The sequence below is a fragment of the Carassius auratus genome, linkage group LG45M (genome assembly GCF_003368295.1).
Source record: "Carassius auratus strain Wakin linkage group LG45M, ASM336829v1, whole genome shotgun sequence".
Lineage (NCBI taxonomy): Eukaryota > Metazoa > Chordata > Actinopteri > Cypriniformes > Cyprinidae > Carassius > Carassius auratus.
In genome coordinates this window covers 748370-764745 of record NC_039299.1, presented here as the reverse complement: position 1 = coordinate 764745, position 16376 = coordinate 748370, and the positions used below count along the sequence as shown (strand labels likewise).

Genomic DNA, 16376 nt, shown 5'->3' with positions numbered 1-16376 from the left:
TATTCTGTTTTTGGTTTATTTACATGTCTCTGGTCCATGTTATGTTCATATTTCATTTGAACTGCACCAGAGTTCATTTGGAAGCCAACTGAGACCCTTCTTTTCAGCGTCTCGGTCCGCTTGTTTGGTCGCACCAGGTTTCAAATAGCAGCTTTCACATTTATTCAGATGAACCACATTAACAGTCTAAAAAAACATGCCAGATGTGAACACACCCTAATACTTCAAATTCACCATGAACTGACATAGAGTACGGAGTGTAGTTTCTTTGAGTCATCAAAAAAAATTCCCCCTGTATTCCCTAAAGAGAACAACATGGTAACTTTTAGATGCTTTATCTGAGAGCTGTACATTACCATACATTGCAGTACACTATCATATAGATCAGTGGTTCTGAGACCCTCCTCTGCAGGTTCTGTATGTCTCCTTCACCTGATGCACTCAGATGAGTTCATAGAGCCATGTTCTGATGAAGAACTCCTCATCTCAATCAGGTGGATTAAAACACGAGACATACAGCATATGCAGAGCGGTGGGTTCCAGGACTGGGGTTCAGAACCACTTGTAAAAATAACTGTACATGTCTAGCATATATACTAAGATTATAAGTATTGAGTGTTCATTTTATGTTTTTATAGCATGGATGCATCTAAAGAAGACTCGTCTTGGGGAAGACTTGCAAACGATGAGACCAGAAATCCTACTTGCAAAATGAGAACTGTTGAAGTGAGCAGAAAACCTCACCTGTGTCTGTTTGCTGTACGAGACATTCTACCAGGAGAGGAAATCACTTACAATTATGGAGACTCAGATTGGCCATGGCGAGTCAAGGTACTATCAATAAAATGCTAAAGAGATTGATCAGTAATTCATGATAATTTTTTACTCTAATTCTGATTAGTTACCATGTGATTGTGGTCTCATATTCTCAAGCCTTTGAATAAAGCATCAGCAGAATCCACTGATAAAAAGCCAGCCAGCAGTTTGCGCCTGCATAAATCCGTAAGTCCACTTTAAAACATCTGTATCATTATTCTATATTATTGACTCTCTCAGCATAGAGTTGTGTGTGGAATGATATATAAAGTATAGGACAGCTAGAGGAATGAACATTAACAAGTTTTTTTGTCCTTTACAAATATTCTGATATTTTGATATTCACTGGTTTCTTTTCTGACATCTAGCCCCATTGTGCAGCTTCTGTTTCCTCTCCTGAACTGGACAAGGTAAACAGCAATGGTCCTCATAAGCAGTCAGGCAAAGCAAGAACATCAAGGAATAAAACGGTAACCATCTTAAACATGCAGCAACTATCTACTGATGTTTACTGCCAGCTAGTTAAAAATGCAATAAGTGATTTCTGAGAAACACTTAATATTTGAAATCGACACCCAAACAAACACACCCCTCCCTTCATTGCTCCGCCCCCAAAATAATGAACACGCAACACAGTAAACCACTATTAGCTGGTGCTCAGGTGTTCAAATAGAAAATCTTTATTGCTGGCAAACCATAGAATGGTTTGGTTTAAGTTGATTTGTAGGTGCATATCGACTTCATCAAGCACCCGTGTCATTTGAAATGTATTTATGTACTCACAATTAAAAAAAACAAACAAGAAATTATTTAACGCTGCAGTCCTAGTTTTTCGTCTTTGTCGCCATTTCTGTTCGAAATCTGCAATTGCAGTCATTCGTGGAACTATCAACTTTACATGGGTTGTGCTTTAACACGGCACAGCGCGAATGAATCCAATGTTTTGAGGAGAACGCGCTGCTGTCAATCACATCGCGTCGGTGTGGATACTGTCATTTGCAATGACAGATTATACTTTTGGAAGTATGAGTCATGACCAACAGAAGAATGTTCACCGGAAAATGACACTGGAACAAGTAACATCCACTTTTGTTCTGACCAACTAAGGGAAAAAAAGCATTGCAGTAAATCGCGCTGATGAAAGGTGGGGTATGTGATTTGCAAAACGGCCGGGAGATTTTGAAAATACACAACTCCTATGGTCTTACCTTCTTTCCTTTGACTCCACCCATTCGAAGAACATGGACATGATGGGGAGGGGGTATGGTACGACCGTTTGATTGACACAGTTACTGTCTAATGATTCTAGGTAGTTTTGGAAATGATTGGCTGGAGTTTTTCGAGTCCTGCCTGTTCCACAGATGATTAAATTGCTTACTTTTCATTTCAGTGCTTCTAACTCAGTGGCTGTAAGTGGGTTAGGAATAGGATTTCAAGTGATTTTGAAAAAATGGACAAAAAAGACAATTACATACCCCACCTTTAAATCTAACAATCGCTTATCAATTATCATATCACATCAAACCGTGCAAACTATACTTTGTTCTCAAATTGTTAATGTTAACAACATCAGCATTGTGTGACTACATTTAAGGCCCTTCAGATATTTATCCTTGTTTTCGTGTGGGCCAGGCGGCCAGTCTCTTTTTTCTGTAGCCACTCCAAAGTCCAAGTCACCCACGTCACCTTCAACCTCGCCTGTGCAGCCCTCATCATCCTCGCCTGCCTACAGAGGAGGAGAGCGCATCAACAAAGCTGCTTGCGAATGTGGCATAAAGAACCCTGAAGCACTGTCATCAACTAGGCTCAGGAAACACATAGCAACCATGTCTAAAATTCTTAACCTTAATGAGAATGAAGCAGACCAACTGGCTGATTTCCTTGGTCACGATATCCGAATCCACAGACAGTATTATCGGTTACCAGAGGGAACACTGCAGCTGGCAAAAATGAGTAAAGTCCTAATGGCCATGGAGAAAGGAACACTGTCTGACTACAAAGGAAAGGAAACTTGATGACATTGAAATCGACCCAAATGTATGAGTATAACATGCTCTGTGTGTATCTGTGCTGTACATATTTGCAAAACAATGTATATATTCATGTCACAGATACTAGGTATAAGCATTAAAGTGTTCGATTTTTCGTTAATTAATTATTAAGAGCAACTTGAGGCCCAAGGTGATTCCATGTCAAGTGATGAGGAGGATTCCAGTGACCTATCTCAGACACCAGCACCAGCACCAGTACAGACTGATCAACCTGTTCAATCTGAACAAGCTGTTTCACAGGAGGATCAAGGTAAGAAAAATCTCTACATTGCACAAACAACAATAATCAAATAAACATGAATTGGCTCCATGCCCAGCAATATCCAGACAAATTCAAAAAAAAATTATGCATTGGGAACACAGTCTTGATTTGCTCTTTACTCACCGATTTAGTTGTAATGAGAATGTGTAATGAGAATTTACTTTTTAATTATTTCATAGGTTCTTCAAATGCTCCAAAAAAGAAATGGGAGGACAGTGAGGTAAAAGCAGTAGAGAGACACATGATGAGTTTCATCAAGACATGCAAAGTTCCTGGTAAGCAAGACTGTGAAAGATGCATTCACGCAGAGCCAGAAGCTTTGAAGCAGCGAACATGGACTGGTGTGAAAAATTATGTGCGGAACAGGATCACGACTCTTAAAAGAAAGGGTGGTTTGTAGGGAGGGACAAACACTTCAACACTTTGCACATTATGCTCTTTTTGTAGGAAATGGAGCTAAATTAAAAGAAATGAGGATAAAGGTGTAGAAATATTTTGTGGATGGAATGAAACAGAATATAAAGTGAAAAGTTAGAGTATAAGAAGGCTAATGAAGAAGTAGAGGATAGTAAGAGTCAATTTTCTTTGTTCAGTTACAATATAGTGGGATGAAATGTCATGTTAAACTTTTTGATATTTCTGTCATAGAGGGAGGGGAGAATGTAAAGATGATAAAAAAGGGAAGAGTGAATAGCTGTGCTGGACATGGGCTATGGCTGGATGTAACTGATTGGTGAGAGTTGCTGTGTGCAGACGAGAGAAGCTGAAAACTGAGATGTGATGTCAGACACTTTCTGCTTCCCGTAGTGATGCAGAGCCAGAAGCTTTGAAGCAGCGAACATGGACTGGTTGTGAAAAATTATGTGCGGAACAGGATCACGACTCCTAAAAGAAAGGGTGGTTTGTAGGGAGGCACAAACACTTCAACACTTTGCACATTATGCTCTTTTCGTAAGAAATGGAGCTAAATTAAAAGAAATTAAGATAAAGGTGTAGACATTAAAATTAAGAGACGCTCGTGCTGTTTGCATACTTTACCACAGCTGAAGTAGAAAAAATGCATTATTTTCCAAATACACAGATATTTCGGAGACATTTTCATTCAATACATGCACTGCTTGATACAGTGTCTGTTTGTACAAGAATAAAGTTCAACATAAGCCTAAATACAAACGTAAAGCGGGAAGAGAGAATGTAAAGGGGGACGTTTAAAGGACGTAAAGTAGAAGAGCATGTAAAGGGGACGTAAAGAGGGAGGAGAGAATGTAAAGGGGACGTAAAGAGGGGAGGAGAGAATGTAAAGGGGACGTAAAGAGGGAGGAGAGAATGTAAAGGGGACGTAAAGAGGAAGGAGAGAATGTAACTGGGACGTAAAGGGGGAGGAGAGAATGTAAAGGGGACGTAAAGAGGGAGGAGAGAATTTGAAGGGGACGTAAAGAGGGAGGAGAGAATGTAAAGGGGACGTAAAGAGGGAGGAGAGATGTAACTGGGGACGTAAAGAGGGAGGAGAGAATGTAAAGGGGACGTAAAGAGGGAGGATAGAATGTAAAGAGGACGTAAAGAGGGAGGAGAGAATGTAAAGGGGACGTAAAGAGGGAGGAGAGAATGTAAAGGGGACGTAAAGAGGGAGGAGAGAATGTAAAGGGGACGTAAAGAGGGAGGAGATAATGTAAAGAGGGAGGAGAGAATGTAAAGGGGACGTAAAGAGGGAGGAGAGAATGTAAAGGGGACGTAAAGAGGGAGGAGAGAATGTAAAGGGGACGTAAAGAGGGAGGAGAGAATGTAAAGAGGGAGGAGAGAATGTAAAGGGGACGTAAAGAGGGAGGAGAGAATGTAAAGAGGGAGGAGAGAATGTAAAGGGGACGTAAAGAGGGAAGAGAGAATGTAAAGAGGAAGGAGAGAATGTAAAGGGGACGTAAAGAGGGAGGAGAGAATGTAAAGGGGACGTAAAGAGGGAGGATAGAATGTAAAGAGGACGTAAAGAGGGAGGAGAGAATGTAAAGAGGGAGGAGAGAATGTAAAGGGGACGTAAAGAGGGAGGAGAGAATGTAAAGGGGACGTAAAGAGGGAGGAGATAATGTAAAGAGGGAGGAGAGAATGTAAAGGGGACGTAAAGAGGGAGGAGAGAATGTAAAGGGGACGTAAAGAGGGAGGAGAGAATGTAAAGGGGACGTAAAGAGGGAGGAGAGAATGTAAAGAGGGAGGAGAGAATGTAAAGGGGACGCAAAGAGGGAGGAGAGAATGTAAAGAGGGAGGAGAGAATGTAAAAGGGACGTAAAGAGGGAGGAGAGAATGTAAAGGGGACGTAAAGAGGGAGGAGAGAATGTAAAGAGGGAGGAGAGAATGTAAGAGGGAGGAGAGAATGTAAGAGGGAGGAGAGAATGTAAAAAGGGAGGAGAGAATGTAACGGGGACGTTAAGAGGGAGGAGAGAATGTAAAGAGGGAGGATAGAATGTAAAGGGGACGTAAAGAGGGAGGAGAGAATGTAAAGAGGGAGGAGAGAATGAAAAGGGGATGTAAAGAGGGAGGAGAGAATGTAAAGAGGGAGGAGAGAATGTAAAGAGGGAGGAGAGAATGTAACTGGGACGTAAAGAGGGAGGAGAGAATGTAAAGAGGGAGGAGAGAATGTAAGGGGGACGTAAAGAGGGAGGAGAGAATGTAAAGGGGACGTAAAGAGGGAGGAGAGAATGTAAAGGGGACGTAAAGAGGGAGGAGAGAATGTAAAGAGGGAGGAGAGAATGTAAAGGGGACGTAAAGAGGGAGGAGAGAATGTAAAGAGGGAGGAGAGAATGTAAGGGGGACGTAAAGAGGGAGGAGAGAATGTAAAGGGGACGTAAAGAGGGAGGGGAGGAGAGCATTAGGCTTGTTGGACTTCATGCAGTGCTGCACAGAACGATCAGCTGCTAACTTGAGCAGTTCTTGACGGTTAGAACTTGTGTCTGACTTCAGACAGCGACGCCCGTGACTGTGCCATAAGGCAACAGAGTACAACTAGAGTGATTGGAGAGCAGGAGGACTCCGATAGAGCAGATTCTCTAGAGCGACTCACGAGCTCTGATGATGACACAGCTAATCCACGATTGGCAGAGTACACTGCTTGACAACGATCACGAGTGTTTCATTTTTCTTCTCACACCTTCAGTTCCACTAAGGATCACATCTGTTCTTTATAACAGTAAAAGCTCTTTTCATGTAGTTGCGATAGACCCCACTTCACTGGTATTTAGGCTTATTTTGAACTTTATTCTTGTACAAACATTAGTGCATGTATTGAATGAAAATGTCTCTGAATTATCTGTATTTGGAAAATAATGCGTTTATTCCACTTCAGCTGTAGTAAAGTATGCAAACTTAGCATGAGCAACACTACAGGAAGCAGAAAGTGTCTGACATCACATCTCAGTTTTCAGCTTCTCTCGTCTGCACACGGCAACTCTCACCAATCGGTTACATCCAGCCACAGCCCATGTCCAGCACAGCTAATATAAGGGAGGAATAGAGGGAGTAAATGTAAAGAGGATAAAGAGAGGGAGGAGTAAAGCGGGTAAAAAGAGTGAGGAGTAGAGTTAAAGAGGATAAAGAGAGGGAGGAGTGAAGAGGGAGGAGTAGAGTTAAAGAGGATAAAGAGAGGGAGGAGTGAAGAGGGAGGAGTAGAGTTAAAGAGGGAGGAGAGAATGTAAAGGAGGAAGTAGAGAGATTTTGAAGAAGGGTGGATGGAAGTACAGAGGATAGTTGGGCAGTGAGAATCATTCCCACCTCCAAGTTAATTGATTTTTCATTGTTGTTCTTTAAAAAATTTTTTTTGAAGTTCTGTCATTAACTGCAATGTGCACTTTCAACACAATGTGTCCAAGACTGTTAATATTAAAGAGTCATTTAATCAGAGTCCCCAAAGAGTCATTTAATCGGAGTGTGTGTGTCACTCGAGTCCCCAAAGAGTCATTTAATCGGAGTGTGTGTGTCACTTGAGTCCCCAAAGAGTCATTTAATCGGAGTGTGTGTGTCACTCGAGTCCCCAAAGAGTCATTTAATCGGAGTGTGTGTGTCACTCGAGTCCCCAAAGAGTCATTTAATCGGAGTGTGTGTGTCACTCGAGTCCCCAAAGAGTCATTTAATCGGAGTGTGTGTGTGTCACTAGAGTCCCCAAACGGTCATTTAATCGGAGTGTGTGTGTGTCACTAGAGTCCCCAAACGGTCATTTAATCGGAGTGTGTGTGTGTCAGTAGAGTCCCCAAAGGGTCATTTAATCGGAGTGTGTGTGTCGCTAGAGTCCCCAAAGAGTCATTTAATCGGAGTGTGTGTGTGTCACTAGAGTCCCCAAAGGGTCATTTAATCGGAGAGTGTGTGTCGCTAGAGTCCCCAAAGGGTCATTTAATCGGAGAGTGTGTATCACTATTTTTATTTGTATAGAGTTTTTTTTGACAATTACTACACTTTACAGAGGAACATGCCTAATGTCTTAAAACCCCAGTGTGTAGCCAAAGATAACTCTGGTGAGGAAAAGTCCTTAAGATGTTTTTGTGATAATGATTAGTTTACAGTCGATGCTAAATTAACTAGAGGGATGCAGATTCGGTCAGTGAAAGGTTCTCTGCCATGAAGTGAAGTCTGTTTTATTTCTATAGCGCATGATACAATACAGATGGTTTCAAAGGAGCTTCACACACATAAAATAACTTGCAAATGTCAACAATTATGAAATGACTAATGTAGAGCTGTTTTGCAGTTGAAATTAAAGAAAATAGTGTTATTATTCAGCTCAATTCTGTTCATCTTTTGCTTCTGATAGTCAATCAGTCAAGTCAATAACATTTCTGAATGTTAATTGTCATTCCCCAACTGAGCAGCCAAAAGCACTTGATCTCAAGCTACAAATCAGACAAAACATGTAGGCTACCCATTTACAGTGATCTTGCTGAAAAGAAGAAACCCAGTTTACTCTCTCACACCTGTATCTTTGCACTAGCTTGATTTCACTGTCCAGTATTGGAACTTTGAATTGTAATATTCTACTTCTGTCTTCTTAGGATAAATAATATATACCATCTCAACAATGTCCTGAAAGTATACCTTAACCAGAGTTTGTGTATCACCATGGTCCTCAAAGTATGACTTGATCAGAGTTTGTGTTTAATGTCCCCAAAAGCGACATATAAAATAATGTCCCTAAAGTGAAGGTAAAATGTCAGGTCTTTAAGGAAGGCTTTTATTGATCAAATCAAGTGATATTTGTGATGACAGATTCTCCAGAAGTGCAGTCATATCTTTCTTTAGTCTCTAGACCCTTCAGAAAGGGGTGTCCCTAAAGGTAGGGTTTCCAGTCATACGTCCTCACATTGTGGTTAAGTAGGTATGCGTGTGTGTGTGTGTGTGTTCTCTCCATTTTTCTGTTTCTTTCTCCTCCTTTTTTTCCTTCTAATTCTCGGTTTATAATTCCTGCCTGCTCTGTCTCTGTGGGCTTCTCTCTCTCTCTCCCACTTTCTCTCTCACTCTCTCTCTCTCCTCCTCTTCTTTCTCCATCCGTGTGTGTGTGTGTGTGTGTGTGTGTGTTCACTTCCTCTCTGTGTCAGTGTGTGTGAGATCTCAGTCTTCATGTAGATGATGGTAAGTCTTCACTCTTTGTCTGGCATATGATGTTTCTTGAGTCAGACTACATGTGTGTTTAAAATTATTAATTAAAATCAATTTAATAGCTTAATAATTCAAATTTGTTTTGTAGAAGTCGAATTTTGTACAAATCTAGTGCTGGATGTTTATCATGTTAAATGTTGTTTTTTAATTATTATTATGTCGTGTGTTTGTGTGTGTATTCCATTGTGTTGTATAAAGAGTGTGATATAGAAAAACAATCACTGCACAGAAAACTTGTTGCTGTGAGGTTTGCATTCATCAGTCCGTCTGTCTTTTTGTGCTGATGTTTTTTTGGCTGTGATTTTGTATATAAAGTTTTTGCATAATTAGTCATGCATATTTGCTCTTGGCAATTTGTCCAATGTGACAGTGTCCATTTGTGTGTAAATATTCATATATTTTGTGCATTCATCAAACCGGATGAGATGTAGAAGATCAGATCTTGTGTTCTTTCTGATGTTTGGCTGAATTATGAGTATGTTAGATAACATACTTTCAGGACTTTAGGGTTTTAAAATCCAGTCTGATAAAAATCTTGATCAAAATAATGTTTTAAGACTCTTTTGACAATAAGTTCAGTTAGTAAATGCTTGCAGTGTGTTGGCTTAAATCTATTATAGATTTTCATTTTAGTTCAGGGTTAGGCTTATGTTTTATAAAAGAAAATATTATTATTATTATTATATTGTTTTATTATTGATTGGTTTTTATTGTGATGTTTTTTTTATGAATTATTGTGATGTTTTATCGCTTGATCTATCATCTTTTAGCTGTAGACCGATGTTTAAAATGACTCGACTTGGCTGATAAAGACATGCAGGTCACTGCTTATTTAGCCCGATTTTGATGCTAGCTTGTTATGAAAATGAAGTTGCTTTAGTGCATCATGGTGTCCCCAGATTATGTGAGGTTTAGTTTCTCATCCTGATAGATGCAGTACAGAAGCACATACTAAAGCATTATTAAACACATGGTGGCAGAAACCGCTTGGCTGTGCATTAGCAGTCTTGAGCAGATGTGTGTGTCCTGTTAGCCGCCCTCGCTCCCTACAGAGGGTCAAATCTGAGGCTCGGGAACCAATCCAGACATTATAAGCGGTTTTAAAGGGAGAGTGCATCCAAAATGTCATTATTTACTCACTCATTTAAAACTTGTATGACTTACTTTTTCTCTGCAACAAGCATTTAACATTAAATGTGATCCTAAGATAACTCACTTTGGCCTAAATGACAGAAACTGCATTTATACTTTGTAGTGAAGGTAAAAATTGCAAAGGCAAAACATTTACAAATCCCATCTTAAGTAAGATGAGAAATGTTGATTATAACTAGTGATAAACCAAAAGTAAAATTCAAAGTCAAAACCGAAAATTCAGGATGCACTTGGCTGAAAACCGAAATGGAAAATACATTTTATTTAAATTAACCAAATTGATTTCATCTACACTCAAATGAACAATGAAAACATGACATTAGAGAAATGCTAATTAAACATCACTATTTAGCTCAATGATTTTGGCACTCCAAAACTATTTCGGCTGAAACCTCAAATTCACAATTGGCAAAATGTTATAACGTTTTATATTTCACTCAGTGTTAAAAAGTATCAATAAAAGTACTTCAAACTGTTAGAAATTTTTAATTTGCCCAATGTGTCTGTGTAATTTTATGCTCATTATATCTTATGAAAAAATGTTAGGTTGGCATTTCATATGAATTGATTCTGCAGAATGTGAGTCGTACAAAAATGTACGATTTTTAGGAAAAAAGTAAGCATTGAGGTCAGCCCATAAAACCAAACCATCACTGGCACGTAAGCAGATTGTATGAAAACCTACAAATCAGATCAATGAATCTGCCACCAATTGAAAATTGAATTTTACCAATTCAAAATTACTTATCATGATTATGAATTTTTATGTCATCATTTTTACTTTTCGTGTCTTTTGACTTTGTCAATTTAGTATGTCATTAATTTCACTTAAAGTCATAATTAGCTAAATTCACTTTTTATGGCATGGTATTTATTTAGTATGCCATAATTTGGATAATTTAATGATTTTAGATTTTTAAAGACATGATTTTAACTTTTTTATCTTACAATTATTCGTCATTATTATGATTTTTTTTCTTTATGTATAATTTTGTCATCATTTTCAACTTATAAAGTCATTGTTTCTACTTCATTTTATAATTTCACATTTTTATGTCATAATTTCAATTCATTATTTCTGAATTTTTACTTTTTGTCATCATTTCAGCTTTTGAAGTCATAATTCCTACTTAGTATTTCATAATTTCAATCAAAAAAAAAAAAAAAATATATATATATATATATATATATATATATATATATATATATATATATATATATATATATATATATATACATATATATATATATATATATATATATATATATATATATACATATATATATATATATATATATACATATATATATACATATATATATACATATATATATATATATATATATATATATATATATATATATATATATATATATATATATATATATATATATTTAGATTTTCATCTCATAATTACAGGGATCAGAAATGACTGTCCACTAAGTAAATGAGCTCAGGTTAATATTAAGAGAAAAAAACATGAACTTGTCTTGAAAATGTCAAGCACAAATCCCAGATCAGAAGCAAACACACGAGTGCAAGCGCTGTATTAGCGTAGTTTCTGCTATATTTAAATGTCTTCTGTTCCCAGCTGCTTTGGCTTGCGGTGCTGCTGCAGTCCTCCGGGCCAGCAGGGGGCAGCAGTGTGTGTCTCAGCTTGGCTTTGCTGGCTCATTTATTTAATTGTCTTCTCTTCTCCCCCTTCTCGTGGCACCCAGGCGCGGCTTCCCTCCTCTTCATCCACCCTAAGCATTGCTGAGGTATTCCTGCATGCGTCTGCACCTCCACATGTTGCCATGCCACATGTTTCCTCCTGCGTGTGATGACTGTTGCTTCCTGCTCTGCCTGAAACCCTTCCTGTCTTGTCATGCATGCGTTTCTCAAGTGCAGAAATGACCGACAGACAATTTTTGGGATATTATTTCATATTTGAAATGGTTTTGACTTCATTGGTTTATTCATCAGCATAATCATATATATTTTTTTCCTTTACATTATTTAATGCATTTCTAATGTTATTTTTTCTCAACATTTTAATGCATGTGTGGCCATAGGGGTGATTCTTACTAGTGATGCGGTAGTATCAACCAGGCCAGTTAATTAATCATATTTGGCTATTTTGAGGATCATCTAAAGCAATTTTGTGTACATTATATTGCGAACACTATATTGTATTATTTATATCAGCAGTTTATCAACCAACTAATTCTCCAGATTTTCCTTTTCAACCGATGAAAAACCTGTATCAGTCAACTTTTAGTTATTACCTCTGTAAAACACACATGACATCTAAAAGGGCAGTTATATGAGCTCTAGTTGGTCTAAAGTTGATTGCTTAAATAATTTGTGAATCAATAATCCATCCATATGCCAGACATTGCAAGCTTTATATTATTCTTTATTTAAATAATAATAATAATAAAAATTGATAAAAATGTATACATTTTTATTACATGTTAAATGTTTTTCCAGTAACAAATGGATAATATTTTTGTCATTTTGCATTGATGTCTTTAAAAAGTAGCTATTTTTTAATACATTTTTAAAAATTATATACAATATACATGTACAATAAATTAGAAGCTTATTTATTATACTGAAAAACATATATATTATGTGCTGCAGTTCATTTACATGTTTTTGTTGTTGCTGTTTTTGTTTAGTATTCAGTTATGTATAGGGATGCACAATATTATATTTTGCTGATAAAATATAATTATTATTATTATTTTTTTTAATTATTAAAAAAATGGTAAAAAAAAATGGTCAGGTTGTACTGCTCTGATATATTGTTTTAGAGACAAAAAAATAGTTCATATGACTCTATACATTTATTATGATGTTACCTCCTTTTATAGCTTCTGTCACTTTTGTTAGTAACTTGTAATGTAGCTTGACTCTAGTTTTACTCTCAATAGCTTTTAGCTTGAAAAAAAAACCTATTTCCCATCACTGTAGTAGCCCTTGTGCTTTGAGAAGCCTGATTCGAGTGATTTCTCCAGCTCCATGATTTCTTTTCTGTTGGTTTGTTCTTATTTATCACTCACGAGTCACGACATACAGCATTCTATCTGTTAAGTTGCTTTAAATGTGGGTGAGTTTTCACTTTGCTCATCTGGACATATTTTCATTGTACTGGTGCACATCACAGCAGTGTAATTTAATATAGTGTGTTGCTGGAGAGAGTATGTGTATATGTGTGTGTGTGTGTGTGTGTTTATTTTTTGTGTGTTTGTGGCAGTGCATGCTCATAAACATGTTTGATTGAATGCAGATGGATTGTGTATATGCGCCTGTTGGATATGGATAGTGTGTGCGCGCGTGTATGAGTGCGTGCGTGTGTGCGTGTGTGCGCGCGTGTGTGTGAGTGCGTGTGTGTGTTTGTGTGTGTGAGTGCGTGTGCGCGCGTGTGTGTGTTTGTGCGTGCGTGCGTGCGTGCGTGTGCGTGCGTGCGTGAGTGTGTGCGCGCGCGTGTGTGTGCGTGCGTGTGTGTTTGGGGTGAATGACTGTCCTGTGGCTTCCTCCAGGCGTCGCGGCGAGAGTTCAGAGCACACCTGGATGAGGTCATCACACTCAAGTCAAGGTACTCTACCTTGGACCAGGTAAAGAGCTCATCTTCAATCATAAATTGAGACAAATTTATCCTTTAAACATGACTTTAGCACCAACAGCTAATAAAATGACTCAAATACAGAAAAAAAATTGGATTGTTTTGAACACAACCCACAATGATGACAGATTTACTAACATCTACTAACCATCATGTCACTACAGAACAGGTATCAGTGAGTTTAAAGATTTAGTTTAGCTTTTAAGTTAAGCTAAAACACTGTATGGTTAGCATTATTTCTTTAAGCCAATTTACACCAAAATATTTTCTATAGTTATTAAAAATTGGTCTTGAAACTATTTTCACTCAGAAATTGCTAGTGATTATCACAAACAATTATAAAGAAATGACATGTAACATTGAATTAAATGTGAAATTTTAAAGTAGAAAAACTGAGACTTATAAAATATATATATATATATATATATATATATATATATATATATATATATATATATATATATATATATATATATATATATATATATATATATATATATATATACATATTATAAAAAGTGTTTAAAAATTATTTGACGTCCATATATTTTTGTCTGTAATGCATGTGAACACAACTGAATAAAAATCTTACTTTACAGTGTTCCAGAAAAAAAATATCCAATATCCAGTTTTACTGTTTGTTTACAACATACATTTAGCATATATTTACAATATATTTTGTTATATGAAAAACATTCATATAAGTGTATAATATATATGATATTTCATATTTAATTCTATGTTACTTTCCATTTCTTTGTAATTATTTGCTAAATTCTCTAGCAAAGTAAATCCTATACCAAAATTTTTCATTGTAGATTGATGCACGTCTGCCGCTGATGGTTGCATGCTGTATGACCCCATGAACATTGTACGTTTTGCTAAAATTATAATCCAAAGCGATTTACAAACAAAATGATATTTTGACAAACTCATTCACCTCCATTCGTTCTCTTTTTGTGATGCTGTTTGTGTTTGCAGTAGTATGTTTGGTGTTTGTGTCTTGAAGTTATTTTAGTGTCATTGATATAGTACTTTTTGATAATTTTGAATTAGATTTTATTTTTATATTTTCTGTTTTCGCTTTAATTTTAGTTTAGGTCTTAGTAATTTTGTTGTTTATTTGTTGTCAGTTTTAGTTTTTTATTTTAAATGTGTAGTATTTATTATTAATAGTTTTTTTGTATTTGTTATTTTAGTACTTTAGTAGTAGAAAATAAGAATGTTGCCTGGCATCTAGGTGAATTAAAAAAAATAATTAGTTAACTTTTTTTTTTTTTCAAGTAACAATACTTGTTTTCAATGTTTAGTTAACAGTAATTAATATGTTTTTGTCTGTGTGCATGTGTAGCATTGTATTAGTCAGATTTGTTGTGTAACTGCCTTCAACACATGCTAATAATACAGCAGGAAAATCCCATTAATACATCAATAACACACCTCAGTGCTAGTAGGAAACACATCCCTGTTACAAAGTTCTGTTCCAAATATAGTGAGCATGAGCTTCCTAGACAGCAGCCTTTTAAAGCAGGATGCTAAATGAAGTGGAACACTACATATTCATAAATATCAATTCCAGTTGAGTTTGAATGGCATAATAGTTCATGTTTGTTGCAGTAGAATGTGCATGTGTGAATTAAAGTACATGCTTGTGAGTAAATGTAGTTTCCAGTGATGCTTCTGCACTTTAGGAGTGAGTTGAGCTCGACATTACACTTTTTTGTTTTTTTTTTTCAAAATTTTCACACTGTCTCTGTCTTCATTCACAGTACAAGCTCCATCACGTGGTTTTGTCTTATAAATGACACCAGCAGTATGTCTTGAACCATCACTAACACAACTAACCCACACACATAAATAGACAACAATTCACAGGTGCAAACAATCAATCTCAATCAATGAACATAAGAAAAACCAATCAGTCGTACTAAACAGCAAATATTCATTACAACAACAATTTTTCAGTATGAATTCTCATGTTAAAAGCTCAGTTCAACATACAGTGACTTAAGGCACATTACTTAACAAAAAACAGTGGTCAAAATACACATTTTAATTTATAGATCCAATAAGCCTCTCGTTTCAACAGGATACGATTCAAATCACCTCTTCTCCTCTGTAAAAATACCTTTTCAATTCCTATGTATCGTAAAAAGGAAATTCAGTAAAATGCGCAGCTAGTGGATAATTTGTATTTCTACATCATTGTACTACTACTTTTCTAATGTTATTTCGGATTTTTGGCTGGATTAAGATTGAATGTTTGCACCTGTGAATAATTGCCTTTTTATACTTGTCACCATTTAAGAAATCCTACAAAAATGTTTTTGGCCAAAATGGACTTGCACCTCAAATGGTGTGTACGTGTGCTTGATTATTTAATGTAAACTATTTTGTCTGACTAGGAATAGTTCACCCAGAAATGAAGATTTGCTGACATTATACTCACCCTCAGGTTATTCAGTTTGTTGATGAGTTTGTTTCTTCATGGGAACAGATTTGGAGAAAAGCATCATTGCGTCACTTGCTCACCAATAGATCCTTTGTAGTGAATGGGTGCCGTCAGAATGAGAATAATAATGCTTCTATGATGCCTTGTCTGAATCAAGAGAGGAATCTGCATAGATCAAGCTCTGTTTACAAGCAGAAACCGCTAGAAACAAATATGTAGGTGGATTTTAATGTGAGAGACAACATGAGATGGACTTGTGGGGCTCGTCTTTTGACCTAAAATAATGGTTTAAATTTAAAATGCATTTTTGTAAGAAATAAATCCATCGTGAAGGCAATTTTTTGTCTTCTCAAGACATTATCTGGTGGACTGGAGTGGTGTGGATTTCATGTGGATTATTG

At 36.7% G+C, this 16376-nt stretch overlaps 1 protein-coding gene across 3 annotated transcripts in view; it reads left to right on the top strand.

Moving 5' to 3' along the window:
• Positions 1–16376, top strand: part of LOC113068554 (gephyrin-like) — a 1122288-nt gene that overhangs the window by 1092138 nt on the left and 13774 nt on the right. For 2 of the 3 annotated variants that reach the window (XM_026241303.1, XM_026241302.1), the window contains exons 9-10: positions 11632–11673; positions 13441–13515. The exons of the other annotated variant lie outside the window; for it this stretch is intronic. In XM_026241303.1, coding sequence (XP_026097088.1) covers positions 11632–11673; positions 13441–13515 — 117 coding nt within the window. The remainder of the gene's footprint in view (positions 1–11631; positions 11674–13440; positions 13516–16376) is intronic. 3 annotated transcript variants of the gene reach the window in all.